At 32.9% G+C, this 23,330-nt stretch overlaps 1 protein-coding gene across 1 annotated transcript in view; it reads right to left on the minus strand.

Annotated features, from left to right (window-relative positions):
* Positions 1–23,240, minus strand: part of LOC139870625 (uncharacterized) — a 42,999-nt gene extending 19,759 nt beyond the window's left edge. Inside the window, exons 1-3 of the mRNA XM_071858406.1 lie at positions 22,981–23,240; positions 22,212–22,377; positions 21,549–21,788 (exon numbers count right to left, since the gene is read on the minus strand). Coding sequence (XP_071714507.1) covers positions 21,549–21,788; positions 22,212–22,377; positions 22,981–23,240 — 666 coding nt within the window. The remainder of the gene's footprint in view (positions 1–21,548; positions 21,789–22,211; positions 22,378–22,980) is intronic.
* Positions 23,241–23,330: the final 90 nt, after the last annotated feature.

Below are 23,330 nucleotides of genomic sequence, written 5' to 3' on the forward strand. Positions count from 1 at the left end.
ATATGTACGAATAATCGTTCATTTAACCGGACACGGGAATGGATTAATAGTCACTAGAATTATTAAAACAGGGGTGAAATTATGTATAGGGACACTTGGCATAATTGTTAACAAAGTATTAAAACCTTGGGTTACACGCAGTCGATAATCTGGTGTAATTATTAAACAAAGTATTAAAATCTTGTTACAGTTTAAGTCCCCAATTAGTTGGAATATTTAACTTCGGGTATAAGGATAATTTGACGAGGACACTCGCACTTTATATTTATGACTGATGGACTGTTATGAACAAAAACCAGACGAACATATTAAATAATCCAGGACAAAGGACAATAAACCCATGGGCATAAAACTAAAATCAACACGTCAAACATCATGATTACGGAAGTTTAAATAAGCATAATTCTTTTATTACATATTTAATTTCCTTTATTTTATATTTAATTGCACTTCTAATTATCGCACTTTTATTGTTATTGTATTTAATTGCACTTTTAATTATCGTACTTTTTAATTATCGCAAGTTTATTTTATCGCACTTTTATTTATCGCAATTTCATTATCGTTATTTACTTTACGCTTTAAATTAAGTCTTTTATTTATTTAATATTTTACATTTTATTTTAACTGCGACTAAAGTTTTTAAAATCGACAAACCGGTCATTAAACGGTAAAAACCCCCCTTTATAATAATAATATTACTTATATATATATTTGTATTTTTATGAAATAAAACTAATATAGCGTTAAGCTTTGTTTAAAGATTTTTTTTCCCTGTGGAACGAACCGGACTTACTAAAAACTACACTACTGTACGATTAGGTACACTGCCTATAAGTGTTGTAGCAAGGTTTAAGTATATCCATTCTCTAAATAAATAAATATCTTGTGTAAAATTGTATCGTATTTAATAAGTTTTTCCTGTAAAAATATAAGCTATTTTATATACACCTCGCAGAACATCAAGTAATTTTTGGCGCCACTGCCGGGGAACATCTAGCTTAAAAGCCGGAAGCGCAACGCTAATATATATAAAAAACAAAAAGATTTTTATTTTTAGTTTACTTTTATTAAAATATGCTTTTGTAAAAATACGTTTTAACATATTCGAAAATATAAAAAGAAAAATAAAAATATAAATATTTTTAAGAGTTTGTTAAATATTTAAGTTTTATAAAGTTTCTTTATTTTTTTTAAAAAAAATATAAGTTTTATTTAAATATTTTGTTTTTATTAAAACATAAAATCAAAAACCAAAAAAAAAAAAAATATATATATATATATATATATATATATATATATATATATATATATATATATATATATATATATATATATATATATATATATATATATAAATCTATTTTTTTAAGATTTTATAAAATTATAAAGTATTTTATTTCTATTTTAGTTTTTAAAGATAAGTTTTATTTAAATTATATAAATATATTAATTAAATTAAAAACAGAAAAATAAATAAAAAAATAATTACGTCGAAACCTGTCAAACGAGTTCACCTAATCTGAAATTTGAAACCCCGCGACTCGCGGAGTTTGGAGCCAGGAATACCGCAAGTCGCGGAGCAGCCTGACACGGGTACACAGGAACCCTAACAACATTAATTACGAGATAATTATTATTATTATTAATTCTAAACCCTAATTAGGGTATTTTTATTATAACATTTAGTTTTAATTAGTTTATTTTGTTTTATTTAATTTAATTTAGTTTAATTAAATTGTAAAATTAATAGTTTTAATAAATAAATAACATAAAAATAATATTTTTATAAAAATTGTACTTTTTACAACTTTTAGTATATTTTTATATTTTGTCCCTTTTTAATTATTTTAGCGTAATATTTGTATTTTTCGCTCGTATTTAGTTTTAATTCATAGTTTTTGCCATAGTTATTTTTATTTCTAGATTTTTAGGCTTTGCCGTAAAATCCCTTAAGTGCTTTTTCTTTAGACTAAGATTTAGGTGCTTTAGAATTTTGCGACGCCTTTTTAAGTTTTATTTTCTTTTTAAGTTATTGCCATTTGGGATATAGTTTTACTTGTAAGCTTTAATATTTTTATAAGCAACTTTTAATTTTTAGTTTTTAGTGCCTTTTTAAGTTTCAACACACTACTTTCTTATTTTTATTTTTCGACGCCTTTTACCTATGTATCAATTATCACTCCAATTAGTAATCTCAATTTGCGATTATAATTTTAAGTTAGTGATAGTAATAAGGTTGGGTTAGTCGAGTGTTTTTAAGTTCTATAAGTCATTTTTTTTATTATTTCTTATTTTTCGACGCCTTTTATGTTTCAACCCTTTTCTTTTTCGACGCGCTCTTTTTCTTTCTTATTTCTCGCAATTCTAGTTTTAGGACATAGATTTTTATTCTACTTCTTATCTAAATTTCTTAAAATTACGAAAAGTTATTTTAAGTGGTTAAATTGATAGACATCAAAATTTTCTGGTTCGTAGTAATAGTTGAATTTGTACGTGGACCGGGTTATTGGAGCCAAACAGTCCTCAATTATATTGAGACCAAACGAATCCTGCCCCTCTGCTGCATCTTTTGGCTATTCAAAACGTGGGCAAAATCAGAAAAGTCTATTAATTGGATAACTTATATAATTTTTCTTTCCTTTTAAAAACTAATAGGATATTCAGTGAATGCACCGAGCAAGACGTTCACCACCTTTTGTACGTTCACCACCTGTAACTAGATCAAGACACCTAGCAAATATTACCGCCATTGATTTTTCTTTAGAATCGTCATCCAGTCGACCAAGTACTCCAGTTCAAATTTGCGATAATCCATTTTTTGAACCCGACCTCACAATTGAGAATCCGGAGAATATTCAGGGACAATTCATAGATCCTGAACCATTAATTTTTCCTCCGGAACCACCAATCATTCAAACAGAGATTGTTGAGGAACGAACCATTAAATCAGAATCCTCTAGTGATTCCGATTCAACAAATTTAATTATGGAGAATCTGGAACCTTTAAGTATGGAAGACCGAATGAGAGCTAAACGCACTGGCCAAGGTCACGCAATTACTCATCCAGACATTAATGCGCCAGATTATGAAATCAAAGGACAAATTCTACATATGGTGACTAATCAATGCCAATTTAGTGATACGCCGAAGGAAGATCCAAACGAACATCTTCGTACCTTTAATAGGATCTAAACACTATTTAAAATAAGAGAAGTAGAGGATGAACAGATATATCTCATGTTATTTTCCTGGACTTTAAAGGGAGAAGCCAAAGATTGGTTGGAATCGTTACCTGAAGGGGCGATTGATACATGGGACGTTTTAGTTGAAAAATTTCTTAAACAATTCTTTCCGGCATCTAAAGCCGTAAGACTTCAAGGAGAAATTGTTACGTTCACACAGAAACCAAATGAAACTCTGTATGAGGTGTGGACTAGATTTGGAAAGTTATTAAGAGGATGTCCGCAACATGGTTTAGACACCTGTCAAATAGTACAAATATTCTACCAAGGATGCGACATCACTACAAGAAAAGACATCGATATAGCAGCTGGTGGTTCTATTATGAAGAAAACCGAAACTGATGCTTATAAAATTATTGATAACACTGCTTCCCACTCACATGAGTGGCACCAAGAAAAAGATATCGTTAGATTATCTAAAGCAGCTAGAGCCGATTCTAGCCATGACGTAGATTCCATTTTCGCAAAGATAGATGCTGTCGAGAGACGAATGGAAAAGATGACTAAAGATATCCACTCAATACGAATTAGTTGTGAGCAGTGTGGAGGACCACATTTGACAAAAGATTGTCTCAGTATTGAATTAACAATGGAACAAAGAGAGAATATTTCATACATAAACCAAAGGCCTGGAAATAATTATCAGAATAATTATCAACCGCCAAGACCGATTTACAATCAAAACCAGAATTATAATCGAAATATTCCATACAACAACCAACAAGGTCCTAGCAATCAACAAGTATCCAATAATACTTTCAATCAACAAAGACCTAATTTTCAAAACAAACCACCACAAACCGATGATAAAAAGCCGAATTTAGAAGATATGATGACGAAGCTAGTTGAAACTCAAACGCAGTTTTTCACATCTCAAAAACAAACTAATGAACAAAATGCTCAAGCATTTAGAAATCAACAAGCTTCTATTCAAAATTTGGAACAAGAAGTAAGTAAACTAGCAAGGCTAATAGGTGAAAGAAAACCGGGAAGTCTACCTAGTGATACAAATGCAAGCCCCCGGAATGAAACAGCTAAAGCCATTACCACAAGAAGTGGTACAACACTTAAACCACCTGAAATACCTGTAACTTCTGATAACGCTATTCCTACTCCACAAGAACCACAACCTGAACAAGATAACACAGTTAAGGCTAAACCTTATGTTAAACCATACCAACCACCACTTCCTTACCCGAGTAAAATGAAAAAAGAGAAACTTGAAGCCGAGCAATCCAAATTCTTGGATATGTTTAAACAAATAAATGTAAATCCTCCTTTCATTGATGTAATTTCAGGAATGCCTAGATATGCTAAATTTCTGAAAGATCTAATCACAAATAGAAAGAAAATGGAAGAACTCTCGGCTGTTACTATGAATGCTAATTGTTCAGCAGTGCTGTTGAATAAGATACCAGAAAAACTATCTGATCTAGGAAGTTTTACAATTCCATGTTTTCTGGGTAGTCTTAGTTCAATAGAAGCATTAGTAGACTTAGGTGCTAGTATAAATTTAATGCCGTATTCACTATACACTAAACTAGACCTTGGAGAATTGAAACCAACCAGAATAAGTATACAACTAGCCGATCGATCAATAAAATATCCTAGAGGGATAATGGAAAACTTGCTAGTTAAAGTTGGTACTTTAGTATTTCCAGTAGATTTTGTTGTTCTGGACATGGAAGAAGATTCTCAAGTTCCTCTCATATTAGGAAGACCATTCTTAAACACGGCTAAAGCAATGATAGACGTATTTGGTAAAAAATTGACCCTAAGTATAGAGGATGAGAGTGTTACCTTTTCAGTTGATAGAGCAATGCAACAACCGCAATCTGCAGATGATACATGTTATTATATTCAAACTATAGATTCACATGCAGAATTGTTAGAAGAATTTCCAGAATTACAAGGAACAGGAGAATGTTCTTTAGGAGAAGGAACTGAACCAATTGATGAAGCTGAAGTGTTAGCTACACTAATAGCTAATGGATATGAACCAACAACAGAAGAAATTTAAGTGCTAAAAGAAGAAAACAGATATCGATATAAATCATCGATAGAAGAACCACCGACATTAGAGTTAAAGCCACTTCCAAACCATTTGGAATACGCTTATTTACATGGTGAATCTGAATTACCTGTAATAATATCGTCTTCTCTTACTGAAAATGAGAAATCACAACTCATTTCTGTGTTGAAAGCTCATAAACCAGCCATTGCATGGAAGATTCATGATATTAAAGGAATAAGTCCTTCGTATTGCACACATAAAATCATTATGGAAGAAGGTCATAACACCTATGTGCAACGCCAACGAAGACTAAATCCTAATATGCAAGATGTTGTTAAAAAAGAAATAATTAAACTGCTAGATGCAGGTTTAATTTATCCAATTTTTGATAGTCCATGGGTAAGCCCAGTTCAATGCATGCCTAAGAAGGGTGGCATGACTGTCATCACAAATGAAAAAATGAGCTTATTCCTACTAGGACTGTAACAGGATGGCGTGTATGTATTGATTATAGAATATTAAATGACGCCACCAGAAAAGATCACTTTCCCTTACCTTTCATTGATCAAATGTTGGAAAGATTAGCCAGAAATAGTTACTATTGTTTTCTTGTTGGTTTTTCCGGATATTTTCAAATTCCAATAGCACCCGAAGATCAAGAGAAAACCACATTCATGTGCCCTTATGGTACTTTTGCTTACAAACGCATGCCATTTGGACTTTGCAACGCCCCTGCAACCTTTCAAAGGTGCATGATGGCGATTTTTCACGACATGATAGAAGAATGCATGGAAGTTTTCATGGATGACTTTTCAGTCTTCGGTGATACTTTTGAATCATGTCTAGTTAATCTGGAACGAATGCTTATTAGATGCGAACAATCAAATCTAGTACTTAATTGGGAGAAATGCCATTTCATGGTTAAAGAAGGCATCGTTCTTGGTCATAAAATTTCAAAGGAAGGAATTGAAGTGGATAGAGCTAAAGTAGATTTAATTGCTAAACTTCCACATCCCACCAATGTTAGAGGAGTTAGGAGTTTTCTAGGGCATGCCGGTTTTTACCGACGTTTCATAAAAGATTTTTCTAAAATTGCCACTCCTATGAATAAACTCCTAGAAAAAGATGCTCCATTCATCTTTTCAGATGAATGCATCAAATCTTTTAATATTCTTAAAGAGAAACTCACTAATGCACCGATCATGATAACACCAAATTGGAATCTACCGTTTGAACTTATGTACGATGCAAGTGATTTTGCAATGGGAGCCGTTTTAGGACAAATGATTGAAAAACGATTTCAACCTATATCTTATGCTAGTAAGACATTACAAGGAGCACAAACGAATTACACAACTACTGAAAAAGAACTCCTTGCTATTGTCTTTGCTTTTGAAAAATTTCATTCATATCTCGTTCTAGCAAAAACGGTGGTCTATACCGACCATTCTGCTCTTAGATACCTATTTTCGAAACAAGATGCCAAACCAAGATTAATCCGTTGGATCTTACTCTTACAAGAGTTCGATATTGAAATCCGAGATAAAAGAGGAGCAGAAAATCTCGCCGCTGATCATCTTTCTCATCTTGAAAATCCCGAATTAGAAGTTCTAAATGAATCGGCCATACAAGACAACTTTCCTGATGAATATCTATTGAAGATAGATTATAATGAAATACCATGGTTTGCAGACTATGCAAACTACTTAGTATGTGGATTCCTTGAAAAAGGATTATCGTACCAAAAATGAAAGAAATTCTTTAGTGATATAAAACACTATTTCTAGGATGATCCACATCTGTTTAAAAGTTGTCCAAATGGAATAATACGCCGATGTGTATTCGGAGATGAAGCTAGTAAAATTTTAAACCATTGTCACACAGGACCAACAGGAGGGCATTATGGGCCTCAACTAACAGAAAGAAAAGTTTATGATGCTGGATTCTATTGGCCTACAATTTACAAAGATGCACACCTTCTTTGCAAATCCTGTGATGCTTGTCAAAGGGCCGGAAAAATAAGTCAACGTGATGAAATGCCACAAAATGTCATTCAAGTATGTGAAGTATTTGACATTTGGGGTATTGACTTTATGGGTCCATTTCCAAAATCTCATAATAATCTCTATATTCTCGTAGCCATTGATTATGTATCTAAATGGGCGGAAGCACAAGCTCTCCTAACTAACGATGCACGAGTTGTAGTCAACTTTTTAAAACGTCTTTTTGCAAGGTTTGGAACACCGAAAGCTTTAATAAGTGATCGGGGAACTAATTTATGTAATAATCAACTTGAGAAAGTTCTTAAAAGATATGGAGTAACTTATAAAATCTCCACCGCATATCATCCACAAACAAGTGGACAAGTTAAAAATACCAACCGAGCTTTAAAACGTATTCTAGAAAAAACCGTAGGATCAAATCCGAAGGAATGGTCCAATAAGTTGGAGGATGCACTCTGGGCTTTTAGAACAGCCTACAAAACTCCAATTGGAACCACACCTTTTAGACTCGTTTATGGAAAAGCATGTCATCTTCCAGTAGAAATTGAACACAAAGCATTTGGGCTTTGAAGACATGTAATCTTGATTTACATGAAGCTGGACGTCTACGGTTAAGTCAACTAAACGAATTAGAAGAATTAAGACATGAAGCATACGAAAATTCATTAATCTATAAAGAAAGAACGAAGAAATGGCATGATAAAAGAATCAGAAGTTCAAAACAATTTAAAGAAGGAGATAAAGTTCTTCTTTTCAATTCACGATTCAAGCTATTTCCTGGAAAATTGAAATCAAGATGGTCTGGACCATTCATAGTCAAAAGAGTTTTCCCATACGGAATGATAGAATTAATAAATTCAAATGGAATTGAATTTAAAGTTAATAGTTACAGAGTTAAACATTACATCGATAGTCCGATGGAAGTCCACAACGAAGTTAATCACAATTTCGATACCACAGCTAACTAAGTGTGGGGAGAATCAAGTCTTTTAAGGATTTTATGTATTTCTGTTAGAGTTAGATTTTCTGTTTTCGTGTAGTTCTCGAAAATAGAACCCGAATGGTCTTTCCCTAGCAGACCCTAAAGAACTAGTCTTCTCCCCCCATTCTGAATTTTTTTTTTTTAGGAAATGAAGACTTCCTGTGAACTAAACCATGGTCTAATGCTACACGCTTTGATCACTAAACGTAATAATGACACACTTCCAAGTGAAATAGTATCAATAATCAGAGAAAGATTGGACGGAGTAAGAAAAGAATCCAGATGCGAAGATAATAAGTTATAATCTGGTAAAGGAAAATCAAAATCCGCAGCGAAAAGAAGAGCACGACACCTAGAAAGATGTCACAAATGTGGAAAATGGTCACATGGAGGTAAATGTTCAAATAATCAAACCTATTCAAACACCGAATTTGTTACTTTATGCAGAGACGGACCGTTCATATGTTTAGAAGAAAAAACACTGAATGCTTGAGGTTACGCCTATGTAGCCATGGAAAACCAATTAAACCGACTATCTTATGAGTGGGATAGATCATATCACTAAGAATACTATCTCACAGGTAAGTCTGTACAGTTTTTATTTTTATTTTTATTTTTAAGCTTTTGATAATAAACGTTAATTTGTTCGCTATAAAGTATTAAATTGGTATTCGATGAAATTAGGTTTGGCGACCGAAATTATTGATATCATTCAAAAATTTATTACATCACTGCGAAATTTAACGTTTATTCTTAAGGTATAAATATCTTTAATCAATCAACCCAAAATATTTCAAAAATTCGTCATGAGTTAAATTAGGTCATGGAACCGAAATTACTTTACCGAAAAGAGGGGCGCATATTTTTGATAATATTTGATTGATTAAAGTAAGATAAAAGCCAAAAAGATTTTTAATTTTATTTTCACCATGTTTTTAAAATTAATATATAAATCTTAAATTAATATTGTGAACTCTGTAAAATCAATATATTTAAGTTTGTCAATATTTGAAAAAATTAATATTTTTAATATAAGTTTGTATGTATAAAAACAAAAATATAATATAAGTTTGGTGTGAATTTTTAATATTATGCATTTTTAATTAAGTTTGGTGTGAATTTTTAATTTTTTGCATTTTAAATTTAAGTTTGGTGTGAATTTAAAAAACAAAAATTTACTTTATTTCGCTAAGTTAAAAATATGATTTTTAAAATTCGTCGTGAGTTGAAGACTAGGTCGTTGAACCGAAATTGCTCTACCCGAGGGAGGGACGAGAACTTTTATTATCATTATTTTTAATCTTATTGAATTAAAGTATGCCAAAAATATTAAAAAAAAACCCAAAAATCTTAGCTTTTAAAACAATCGCTACAAAAAGATAAATTTTAAATTTTATCGAGGGACAGACTAGGACATCGATCCGAAACGACCTCGTCCTAAAACAAAGGAAAACAAAATTTTAAATTTTTTTATATTTGTTTTATAAGTTAAGGCTTATATAAAAAAAAAAAAAAAAAAACACCGCGACTCGCGTTAAACACCGCAAGTCGCGGAGGGACTAAAATCCAGAAAAAAATATAACGAGCTGAACTGATCAGTCCCCATCCCCACACCACAAAAACTGCGAAAAAACACTCGAAAATACACACACAAACACTCCGAAATTCACAAATTTTCACCGTTTTTCATCACATTTTTAACTAAAATCATGTTGAGAAGGATGCTATCAAGGAATTACTCAAGAAAAACGGTAAATTTCTACACCTAAACACCATTTAATCCGAAAATTAGTGTTCTTGAGCAATTTTATACCCAATTCGATTTTGATGCTTTTTAGTGTAATTATGCTTAAATTGTTTATGTATTATGCTTGTATAACCTAGATTGATGCTATTTGACATGATTAGAAGCCTTAAACTTTAAATTTTGAGTAATCTAGGGTTTGTGTTCTTGAGCAAATTTGGGGCTTTTTGATATAAACAGGTTATGGCCGATTTTTGTCATAAATTATTGCTAAATTAAGTAGTGTAACATGTTTAGGTAGTTAAATGATCCAAACTTTGAGCCTAAACATGATTTTTGAGAATTAAAGTGGACTTTTTCAAGTCTAAAATTCATGAATTTGATTTTTGAGAGATAATGCCATTTGAAACTTGTTTAATTGCTAGTAATGATTATTTTGAAATGTTATTTGAGTTGAATACTTATGAACTTGGCGAACATTTTCGTATATGCTTATTTGAAAAAGTGTAGATTTGATAAAAATATGAAAATGAGCATAAGTTTGATATAAATTGGACATGTCATTGTAATTATTTTGATTGATGATTTTGCTGACACTAATGCATATTTGGATGCACAAAAATTGTGTTTGATGTGTTTTGCAGACTGAAAGGGGTGAATCTTCATCCCAAGCTCGCAATGCTCCTCCTGAGAATGCGGAACAACAGGATGTTGATAGCTATTATAAACAAGATATACCTCATCCAGTTATGACATTTTCAGATATGCACTTGGAAGATTTGCACCCGAACTTGAGATTTCACAGACGTTGGATAGATTATCCAAAATACCAAAGGGGCATGCATACTCTTCATTCTAAAGTTGTTGAAGTACCTAGGGTAATAGAATGGGGACCATTAGATGCTGTAGAATTATCCGGGCCAATTAGAGAATTACTTACATAGAGGTATGGTAATTCTACTTTTAACGATTGGGTACGATTATTCAGCATGCGTAGACCTGTATATAAAGTATGGTGTGAAGAATTATTGTGTAGTATAGAAATAAATGATCGGGTAGTTAGTTTAACCGATCGATCTTTTCTTAGATTTTTGTTAGGAGGTTCGATGCGCCACATGTCTTTACTAGACATGGCTCAGGCCTTACGTATATATACGCCTGAGGAGTTAGCATCTGCCGATTGTAGAGGCTTGATATTGAACGGTAGGAAAATTGATGAAATTTTGATACGCATGGTGTATGGAGTCAAATGACTAGCCATCACCGATTTAAAGGGGGAAATTACTCTTATTTGGATATAGATAGAGCAGAGTTAAGAGTAATTCATAGGTTTTCATTGATCAAATGTTGGAAAGATTAGCCAGAAATAGTTACTATTGTTTTCTTGATGGTTTTTCCGGATATTTTCAAATTCCAATAGCACCCGAAGATCAAGAGAAAACCACATTCACGTGCCCTTATGGTACTTTTGCTTACAAACGCATGCCATTTGGACTTTGCAACGCCCCTGCAACCTTTCAAAGGTGCATGATGGCGATTTTTCACGACATGATAGAAGAATGCATGGAAGTTTTCATGGATGACTTTTCAATCTTCGGTGATACATTTGAAACATGTCTAGTTAATCTGGAACGAATGCTTATTAGATGCGAACAATCAAATCTAGTACTTAATTGGGAGAAATGCCATTTCATGGTTAAAGAAGGCATCGTTCTTGGTCATAAAATTTCAAAGGAAGGAATTGAAGTGAATAGAGCTAAAGTAGATTTAATTGCTAAACTTCCACATCCCACCAATGTTAGAGGAGTTAGGAGTTTTCTAGGGCATGCCGGTTTTTACCGACGTTTCATAAAAGATTTTTCTAAAATTGCCACTCCTATGAATAAACTCCTAGAAAAGGATGCTCCATTCATCTTTTTAGATGAATGCATCAAATCTTTTAATATTCTTAAAGAGAAACTCACTAATGCGCCGATCATGATAACACCAAATTGGAATCTACCGTTTGAACTTATGTACGATGCAAGTGATTTTGCAATGGGAGCCGTTTTAGGACAAAGGATTGAAAAACGATTTCAACCTATATCTTATGCTAGTAAGACATTACAAGGAGCACAAACGAATTACACAACTACTGAAAAAGAACTCCTTGCTATTGTCTTTGCTTTTGACAAATTTCGTTCATATCTCATTCTAGCAAAAACGGTGGTCTATACCGACCATTCTGCTCTTAGATACCTATTTTCGAAACAAGATGCCAAACCAAGATTAATCCGTTGGATCTTACTCTTACAAGAGTTCGATATTGAAATCCGAGATAAAAGAGGAGCAGAAAATCTCGCCGCTGATCATCTTTCTCATCTTGAAAATCTCGAATTAGAAGTTCTAAATGAATCGGCCATACAAGACAACTTTCCTGATGAATATCTATTGAAGATAGATTATAATGAAATACCATGGTTTGCAGACTATGCAAACTACTTAGTATGTAGATTCCTTGAAAAAGGATTATCGTACCAAAAATGAAAGAAATTCTTTAGTGATATAAAACACTATTTCTGGGAAGATCCACATCTGTTTAAAAGTTGTCCAGATGGAATAATACGCCGATGTGTATTCGGAGATGAAGCTAGTAAAATTTTAAACCATTGTCACACAGGACCAACAGGAGGGCATTATGGGCCTCAACTAACAGCAAGAAAAGTTTATGATGCTGGATTCTATTAGCCTACAATTTACAAAGACGCACACCTTCTTTGCAAATCCTGTGATGCTTGTCAAAGGGCCGGAAAAATAAGTCAACGTGATGAAATGCCACAAAATGTCATTCAAGTATGTGAAGTATTTGACATTTGGGGTATTGACTTTATGGGTCCATTTCCAAAATCTCATAATAATCTCTATATTCTCGTAGCCATTGATTATGTATCTAAATGGGCGGAAGCACAAGCTCTCCCAACTAACGATGCACGAGTTGTAGTCAACTTTTTAAAACGTCTTTTTGCAAGGTTTGGAACACCGAAAGCTTTAATAAGTGATCGAGGAACTCATTTATGTAATAATCAACTTGAGAAAGTTCTTAAAAGATATGGAGTAACTCATAAAATCTCCACCGCATATCATCCACAAACAAGTGGACAAGTTGAAAATACCAACCGAGCTTTAAAACGTATTCTAGAAAAAACCGTAGGATCAAATCCGAAGGAATGGTCCATTAAGTTGGAGGATGCACTCTGGGCTTTTAGAACAGCCTACAAAACTCCAATTGGAACCACACCTTTTAGACTCGTTTATGAAAAAGCATGTCATCTTCCAGTAGAAATTGAACACAAAGCATTTTGGGCTTTGAAGACATGTAATCTTGATTTACATGAAGCAGGACGTCTACGGTTAAGTCAACTAAACGAATTAGAAGAATTAAGACATGAAGCATACGAAAATTCATTAATCTATAAAGAAAGAACGAAGAAATGGCATGATAAAAGAATCAGAAGTTCAAAACAATTTAAAGAAGGAGACAAAGTTCTTCTTTTCAATTCACGATTCAAGCTATCTCCTGGAAAATTGAAATCAAGATGGTCTGGACCATTCATAGTCAAAAGAGTTTTCCCATACGGAATGATAGAATTAATAAATTCAAATGGAATTGAATTTAAAGTTAATAGTTACAGAGTTAAACATTACATCGATAGTCCGATGGAAGTCCACAACGAAGTTAATCACAATTTCGATACCACAGCTAACTAAGTGTGGGGAGAATCAAGTCTTTTAAGGATTTTATGTATTTCTGTTAGAGTTAGATTTTCTGTTTTCGTGTAGTTCTCGAAAATGGAACCCGAAAGGTCTTTCCCTAGCAGACCCTAAAGAACTAGTCTTCTCCCCCCATTCTGATTTTTTTTTTTTTTTTTTAGGAAATGAAGACTTCCTGTGAACTAAACCATAGTCTAATGCTACACGCTTTGATCACTAAACGTAATAATGACACACTTCCAAGTGAAATAGTATCAGTAATCAGAGAAAGATTGGACGGAGTAAGAAAAGAATCCAGATGCGAAGATAATAAGTTATAATTTGGTAAAGGAAAATCAAAATCCGCAGCGAAAAGAAGAGCACGACACCTAGAAAGATGTCACAAATGTGGAAAATGGTCACATGGAGGCAAATGTTCAAATAATCAAACCTATTCAAACACCGAATTTGTTACTTTATGCAGAGACGGACCGTTCATATGTTTAGAAGAAAAAACACTGAATGCTCGAGGTTACGCCTATGTAGCCATGGAAAACCAATTAAACCGACTATCTTATGAGTGAGATAGATCATATCACTAAGAATACTATCTCACAGGTAAGTCTGTACAGTTTTTATTTTTGTTTTTATTTTTAACCTTTTGATAATAAACGCTAATTTGTACGCTATAAAGTATTAAATTGGTATTCGATGAAATTAGGTTTGGTGACCGAAATTATTGATATCATTCAAAAATTTATTACATCACTGCGAAATTTAACGTTTATTCTTAAGGTATAAATATCTTTAATCAATCAACCCAAAATATTTCAAAAATTCATCATGAGTTAAATTAGGTCATGGAACCGAAATTACTTTACCGAAAAGAGGGGCGCATATTTTTGATAATATTTGATTGATTAAAGTAAGATAAAAGCCAAAAAGATTTTTAATTTTATTTTTACCATGTTTTTAAAATTAATATATAAATCTTAAATTAATATTGTGAACTCTGTAAAATCAATATATTTAAGTTTGTCAATATTTGAAAAAATTAATATTTTTAATATAAGTTTGTATGTATAAAAACAAAAATATAATATAAGTTTGGTGTGAATTTTTAATATTATGCATTTTTAATTAAGTTTGGTGTGAATTTTTAATTTTATGCATTTTAAATTTAAGTTTGGTGTGAATTTAAAAAACAAAAATTTACTTTATTTCGCTAAGTTAAAAATATGATTTTTAAAATTCGTCGTGAGTTGAAGACTAGGTCGTTGAACCGAAATTGCTCTACCCGAGGGAGGGACGAGAACTTTTATTATCATTATTTTTAATCTTATTGAATTAAAGTATGCCAAAAACATTAAAAAAACCCAAAAATCTTAGCTTTTAAAACAATCGCTACAAAAAGATAAATTTTAAATTTTATCGAGGGACAGACTAGGACATCGATCCGAAACGACCTCGTCCTAAAACAAAGGAAAACAAAATTTTAAATTTTTTTATATTTGTTTTATAAGTTAAGGCTTATATAAAAAAAAAACAAAAAAACACCGCGACTCGCGTTAAACACCGCAAGTCGCGAAGGGACTAAAATCCAGAAAAAAATATAACGAGCTGAACTGATCAGTCCCCATCCCCACACCACAAAAACTGCGAAAAAACACTCGAAAATACACACACAAACACTCCGAAATTCACAAATTTTCACCGTTTTTCATCACATTTTTAACTAAAATCATGTTGAGAAGGATGCTATCAAGGAATTACTCAAGAAAAACGGTAAATTTCTACACCTAAACACCATTTAATCCGAAAATTAGTGTTCTTGAGCAATTTTATACCCAATTCGATTTTGATGCTTTTTAGTGTAATTATGCTTAAATTGTTTATGTATTATGCTTGTATAACCTAGATTGATGCTATTTGACATGATTAGAAGCCTTAAACTTTAAATTTTGAGTAATCTAGGGTTTGTGTTCTTGAGCAAATTTGGGGCTTTTTGATATAAACAGGTTATGGCCGATTTTTGTCATGAATTATTGCTAAATTAAGTAGTGTAACATGTTTAGGTAGTTAAATGATCCAAACTTTGAGCCTAAACATGATTTTTGAGAATTAAAGTGGACTTTTTCAAGTCTAAAATTCATGAATTTGATTTTTGAGAGATAATGCCATTTGAAACTTGTTTAATTGCTAGTAATGATTATTTTGAAATGTTATTTGAGTTGAATGCTTATGAACTTGGTGAACATTTTCGTATATGCTTATTTGAAAAAGTGTAGATTTGATAAAAATATGAAAATGAGCATAAGTTTGATATAAATTGGACATGTCATTGTAATTATTTTGATTGATGATTTTGCTGACACTAATGCATATTTGGATGCATAAAAATTGTGTTTGATGTGTTTTGCAGACTGAAAGGGGTGAATCTTTATCCCAAGCTCGCAATGCTCCTCCTGAGAATGCGGAACAACAGGATGTTGATAGCTATTATAAACAAGATATACCTCATCCATTTATGAGATTTTCAGATATGCACTTGGAAGATTTGCACCCGAACTTGAGATTTGACAGACGTTGGATAGATTATCCAAAATACCAAAGGGGCATGCATACTCTGCATTCTAAAGTTGTTGAAGTACCTAGGGTAATAGAATGGGGACCATTAGATGCTGTAGAATTGGCCGGGCCAATTAGAGAATTACTTACATAGAGGTATGGTAATTCTACTTTTAACGATTGGGTACGATTATTCAGCATGCGTAGACTTGTATATAAAGTATGGTGTGAAGAATTATTGTGTAGTATAGAAATAAATGATCGGGTAGTTAGTTTAACCGATCGATCTTTTCTTAGATTTTTGTTAGGAGGTTCGATGCGCCACATGTCTTTACTAGATATGGCTCAGGCCTTACGTATATATACGCCTGAGGAGTTAGCATCTGCCGATTGTAGAGGGTTGATATTGAACGGTAGGAAAATTGATGAAAATTTTGATACGCATGGTGTATGGAGTCAAATGACTAGCCATCACCGATTTAAAGGGGGAAATTACTCTTATTTGGATATAGATAGAGCAGAGTTAAGAGTAATTCATAGGTTTTTAGCCAATTCGATTACACAACGAGGTAAGAATAAGGAAAAGGTAAATGAACAGGATTTGTTTTACCACATGTGTATTCGAGACCCACAAAGCGCTGTAAGTATACCTTATTGTGTGGGTTATTATTTATCAGCTATGGTTAGGGGGATGAGACCGCACAGTATAATAGGAGGTGGTATATTTATTACATTAATTGCTGAGTATCTCAATGTGGATATAAGTCGGGGGGGATTATTAGTCGAAGAACCAGAACCCCGCGATACAATTGGTTTAAATGTATACCATGGTGCGAAGGTTTTGAAGAGGCGAAATAACGTCGCAGTACAATACCATGGTAGACATCCACAGGTTGAGAGAAACCAACAGCCAGGTAATGTGGGAGGGGGAAATGAAATGACAGAAATGCAAAGGTTTATAGCTTCACAAGAGTATGAAAATGCTAGACATCGAGCATTTGAAGATTGGCAAGTTCATCAAAACTAAATCATAGCTCATTGCCAACATGTAGGTAGAAACTATATTCCTACTCCATCGCCCATATTTCCTCCCTGATCTATAGAGATCCAACCACCGTATCCTACGTATAACCCAGCCGAAGCATTCTATAACACATACGGTTATGCATGGAACCTCTACTGGTATCAGTATCATCCCTAGTCTACTTAGTTTTATTTATTTTATTATTTGTAATGTTGATACATTTAATACTTATGTTAATATTGTAATAGTTTTTATAATTTTCTAACTTTTATTATTAGATTTTAATAATTTTTTAATGTGGAGTAATATACCAAACTTCAAAAATATGTATATATGTTTGCAGTTTATCTTATGTACACAACAGGGTAAAACAACGCATTTTCAAAGACTGGCATTAAGTTCAGCAAAAGCAACTAATTTTGACGACAAGATGCAAAATATATGTGAAATAACAACAAGACGGAATGAACAAATGATGTGCACCATTTATCATTCAACACAAACAACAATATGTTTGGAAACTTTGGTAAAATTTAATCATTTCTACGCTAATCACCCTCAATAATTTAAATTGTTACTGATTTCTTGCAAATGAGGCATTGCAAGATCTTAAGTGTGGGAAGGGGTTAAATTCTTTCAGATTTTTAAAATTTTTATCTTAAACACTTGGTTACCATTAAAAATACTAGTAAAGCAGTAGTTGTATTAGAATCTAGTGCTCTCTGATAATAAAGAACAGCCCTAGTCTTATATACTGACTACCCAATTCTAGTAAAAAATTTCAAAATTTTCAATTAAATGAACTCAAAATCATGTTTATACATATTTATGAATGATAAAACTAGGTTTTAACACCAAAATTATTGTTACCTCGGAAAGGACATAAATTGAGAAACAAACTAAAATGTTAGAATTCATTTAAAATGGAATATAGGACAATAAAAAGGAAAATAAAAGCCAAGTGTGGGAAAATTTACCAAGTTATTTTAAACATATGTCACATATTTCTGTAACAAATAACTGAAAATACTTTTGCTTTGGACTAAACTAAAATGTTTTACCCGATGAAAGAAAAGAAGAGATGGATCTACACGATGAATCAATTCCATCATTAAAAGGAAGTAAAGTCTTTCGAAAAAGAAACGCGCTTCTTGATTTAGGTCATGAAGTTGTCGTCCAGACCAGCTGTAGGTTGATGAAAAAATCTAGAAAAGTCATCTCTAAAATTAGCAGGAAATCCACGGACCTCAGCATCAAATAGAGTCGCCAAGTGGTCAGACTTATCCTAACCATGAGAAGGATTTATCTCGTACAATGGGGGGGCACCGTGCAAATTAGCTTGATAAGACTAATGAATCAGACCCCCAGAAAGGATAATCTCCTTAAAAGATCAAAAATCAGCTTTTAAGACTGATATTACTCAATCCTAGAGATTGACCTTAAAGATTGAGAATTACAAACTCATGGAATTCGATGATATCTAAACTCGAGCTTGAACGAGAAAATATTTTGATCAAAATTACAAACCGATTTGTTTTCTGAAAACCCTATTTTCAATGCGTTCATTACCTTTGAACGTAAAATCCTAGGAATTCACCTGGAATTCATTAGGTCACCTGAACCAAATCGGGTGTCAACCATAAGAACGGTGGTTGCATAGCATGGTCAAAGACAGGACCTTCTGCCAGACCGACAAATTATAAGGGTGAGCTTTACTATTGCACCTACAAAGGATAGTAATTGCGTCCGACACGTTATAGACCATAATCAAAAGCATGTCAGGGGACATTGCCTTAACAGTTGCTTGTTCAACGCTTTCCTTTACAACCGGACGGTAGTTTACCGAAAGGTAATATTCGGAACAAGTAAACTGGATGTGTTGCTTTCCCAATACAAGGTTAGCAAGTGGGTGACACAAAACCGCAAGTTTTAAGCTAAAATTTTCAAATCTGAAACCCACCAAACCCACAAAAAGAATTTGCAAACACCGGTGAAGGGTTATTCCGGAAAACTTATCTAGGGTAAAAGCTAGATTGAATTTTCAAAAAGATCAAATGTTTTCATAAAGATCCAATTTCCTTAATGGATCTAAATTTTATAGTCATGTGGGACTGTAAACCACATCGTTACTACCATTGTTTATACCGCCGTAAAGAAATCACTGATGTACAAAGTGTGAAGAATAAAGAAGTGATTCTAGTATTTCAAGACTATATTGCTTGAGGACAAGCAACGCTCAAGTGTGAGAATATTTGATAATGCTAAAAACGAACATATATTTCATAGCATTATCCCTCAAGAAAGACAAGCTTTTAGTTGCAATTGTTCTATTTACAAGTGATATTCGTTTAAATAATAAAAGGTGAAGACAAAAGACAGATTCGATGAATTAAAGATGCAAACGACCAAAAAGCTCAAAAGAACAAAATACAATCAAAGAGGTTCCAATTATTGATAAGAAACGTCTCGAAATTACAAGAGTACAAGATTCAAAACGCAAAGTACAAGATATTAAATTGTACGCAAGGACGTTTGAAAATCCGGAACTGGGGCCAGAGTCAACTCTCAACGCTCGACGCAACGGACTAAAAATTACAAGTCAACTATGCACATGAATATAATATAATATATAATTAATTCTTAAAATTAATATATATATTATAATATATTTAAAAATCGTCAGAAAACAAAGAGCCAAAGCTGGGTGAGCTGTAAAAACAAACTCCGCGACTCGCGGAGTTTGAAGGCAAAAAATGCCGCGAGTCGCGGAGCTTCCCTGGACTCAAATCCCTATAAAAGCAAATGCAGTTTGATCGTAAAAATATCATAAATATATCTCTCTCTCAATATATACGTAATATATATATATATTTATATTTTAATTTTAATTTTAATTTTAAATCCTAATAATAAGGGTATGTTAGCAAATGTTGTAAGGGTGTAAGTCAAAATTCTGTCCGTGTAACGCTACGCTATTTTTAATCATTGTAAGTTATGTTCAACCTTTTTAATTTAATGTCTCGTAGCTAAGTGATTATTATGCTTATTTAATCCGAAGTAATCATGATGTTGGGCTAATTACTAAAATTGGGTAATTGGGCTTTGTACCATAATTGGGGTTTGGACAAAAGAACGACACTTGTGGAAATTAGACTATAGGCTATTAATGGGCTTTATATTTGTTTAACTAAATGATAGTTTGTTAATTTTAATATAAAGATTTACAATTGGACGTCCCTATAAATAACCATATACACTCGATCGGATACGATGGGCGGGGTATTTATATGTACGAATAATCGTTCATTTAACCGGACATGGGAATGGATTAATAGTCACTAGAATTATTAAAACAGGGGTGAAATTATGTACAAGGACACTTGGCATAATTGTTAACAAAGTATTTAAACCTTGGGTTACACGCAGTCGATAATCTGGTGTAATTATTAAACAAAGTATTAAAATCTTGTTACAGTTTAAGTCTCCAATTAGTTGGAATATTTAACTTCGGTATAAGGATAATTTGACGAGGACACTCGCACTTTATATTTATGACTGATGGACTGTTATGGAAAAAAACCAGACGAACATATTAAATAATCCAAGACAAAGGATAATTAACCCATGGGCATAAAACTAAAATCAACACGTCAAACATCATGATTACGGAAGTTTAAATAAGCATAATTCTTTTATTTCATATTTAATTTCCTTTATTTTATATTTAATTGCATTTCTAATTATCGCACTTTTATTGTTATTGTATTTAATTGCACTTTTAATTATCGTACTTTTTAATTATCATAAGTTTATTTTATCGCACTTTTATTTATCGCAATTTCATTATCGTTATTTACTTTACGCTTTAAATTAAGTCTTTTATTTATTTAATATTTTACATTTTGTTTTAACTGCGACTAAAGTTTTTAAAATCGACAAACCGGTCATTAAACGGTAAAAACAACCCTTTATAATAATAATATTACTTATATATATATATATTTGTATTTTTATGAAATAAAACTAATATAGCGTTAAGCTTTGTTTAAAGATTTTTTTTCCCTGTGGAACCAACCAGACTTACTAAAAACTACACTACTGTACGATTAGGTACACTGCCTATAAGTGATGTAGCAAGGTTTAAGTATATCCATTCTCTAAATAAAAAAATATCTTGTGTAAAATTGTGTCGTATTTAATAAGTTTTTCCTGTAAAAATATAAGATATTTTATATACACCTCGTAGAACATCAGCCACCAATAAAATTCCTTGATATCCTGATACATTTTCCCAGTTCCAGGGTGAATTGAGTATCTCGTCTTGTGCGCTTCATCTAACACAAGTTTTCTTAATTCACCATACTTTGGTACCCATAGACGTCCTGCAAAGTATCGGGTCCCATCACCCTTTACTTCAATTTGCTTAATCAATCCTTTAATCGCCTCATCCTTCCAATTTTCCTCCTTCACAGCTTCTAACTGAGCATCTCGGATTTACGAAACAAGATTTGCACGAATAGTTATATTCAGTGCTCTAACTCGAAGAGGTTTAATCTTTTCCTTTCGACTCAACGCATCGGCAACCACGTTAGCCTTCCCAGGATGATAACGGATTTCGCAGTCATAATCATTCAACAATTCAACCCAACGCCGTTGTCGCATATTTAATTGTTTCTGATCAAAAATATGTTGAAGACTCTTGTGATCCGTAAATATAGTGCATTTAGTTCCATACAAATAATGTCTCCACATTTTAAAGGCAAAGACAACAGCTCCCAATTCTAAATCATGAGTTGTATAGTTCTGTTCGTGCACCTTCAGCTGTCATGATGCATAAGCAATGACCTTCTGTCGCTACATCAAAACACATCTAAGTCATTGACGCGAGGCGTCACAATAAACCACAAAATCTTCATTTCCCTCAGGTAAAGATAATATGGGTGCAGTAGTTAGTTTATGCTTCAATTGTTGAAATGCAGACTCTTGTTCCTTTAACCATTCAAACTTCTTTCCTTTGTGAGTCAGTGTAGTTAAAGGTTGCGCAATCTTTGAAAAATCTTGGATAAACCTTCAGTAATATCCAGCAAGACCTAAAAATTGTCTCACTTGAGTTGGAGTCTTAGGAACTTCCTAGTTGCCAATAGCCTCGATCTTGGTAGGATCAACATGAATACCTTGGCTACTAACCACGTGACCCAAAAATTGTACCGACTGCAACCAAAAATCACACTTTGAAAACTTGGCGTATAATTGCTCTTTCTCTAGCAATCCAAGAATTATCTTCAAGTGTTCTTCATGTTCTTCTTTACTTTTAGAGTAGATCAAAATATCGTCGATGAATACGATAACAAACTTGTCCAAATACGGCTTACTCACACGGTTCATGAGATCCATGAATACCGCAGGTGCATTAGTCAAACCAAATGACATGACTAAGAATTCGTAATGGCCATATCGCGTCCTAAAAGCTGTCTTAGGAATATCATCCTCCTTAACTCTTAACTGATGATAACCAGATCTCAAATCAATCTTCGAATATACACTAGATCCTTGTAGTTGATCAAACAAATCATTGATTCTCGGTAGTGGATACCGATTCTTAGTCGTCAATTTATTCAACTCTCGATAATCTATGCACATCCTCATAGATCCATCTTTCTTCTTTACGAACAAGATAGGAGCACCCCAGGGCGATGAACTAGGTCGAATAAATCCCTTATCCAACATTTCTTGTAATTGGTTCAACAACTCTAGCAATTCTGAAGGTGCTAATCGATACGGTGGTCGAGAAACAGGTGCAGCTGCCGGAATTAAGTCAATTTGAAATTCAACTTGCCTATGTGGAGGAAGACCAGGTAAATCTTCAGGAAAAACTCCAGGAAAATCCTTTACTACCGGTACATCCTCAAGTCGCTTCCTCTCTGACTCCATCGCCTTTACGTGTGTGAGGATGGCTTGACATCCTTTTCTTAAATATTTTCGAGCCTTCATGCAAGAAATGATGTTGAGTTTCGCGCCACT

This window comes from Rutidosis leptorrhynchoides, chromosome 10 (assembly GCF_046630445.1).
Source record: "Rutidosis leptorrhynchoides isolate AG116_Rl617_1_P2 chromosome 10, CSIRO_AGI_Rlap_v1, whole genome shotgun sequence".
Taxonomy (NCBI): domain Eukaryota; kingdom Viridiplantae; phylum Streptophyta; class Magnoliopsida; order Asterales; family Asteraceae; genus Rutidosis; species Rutidosis leptorrhynchoides.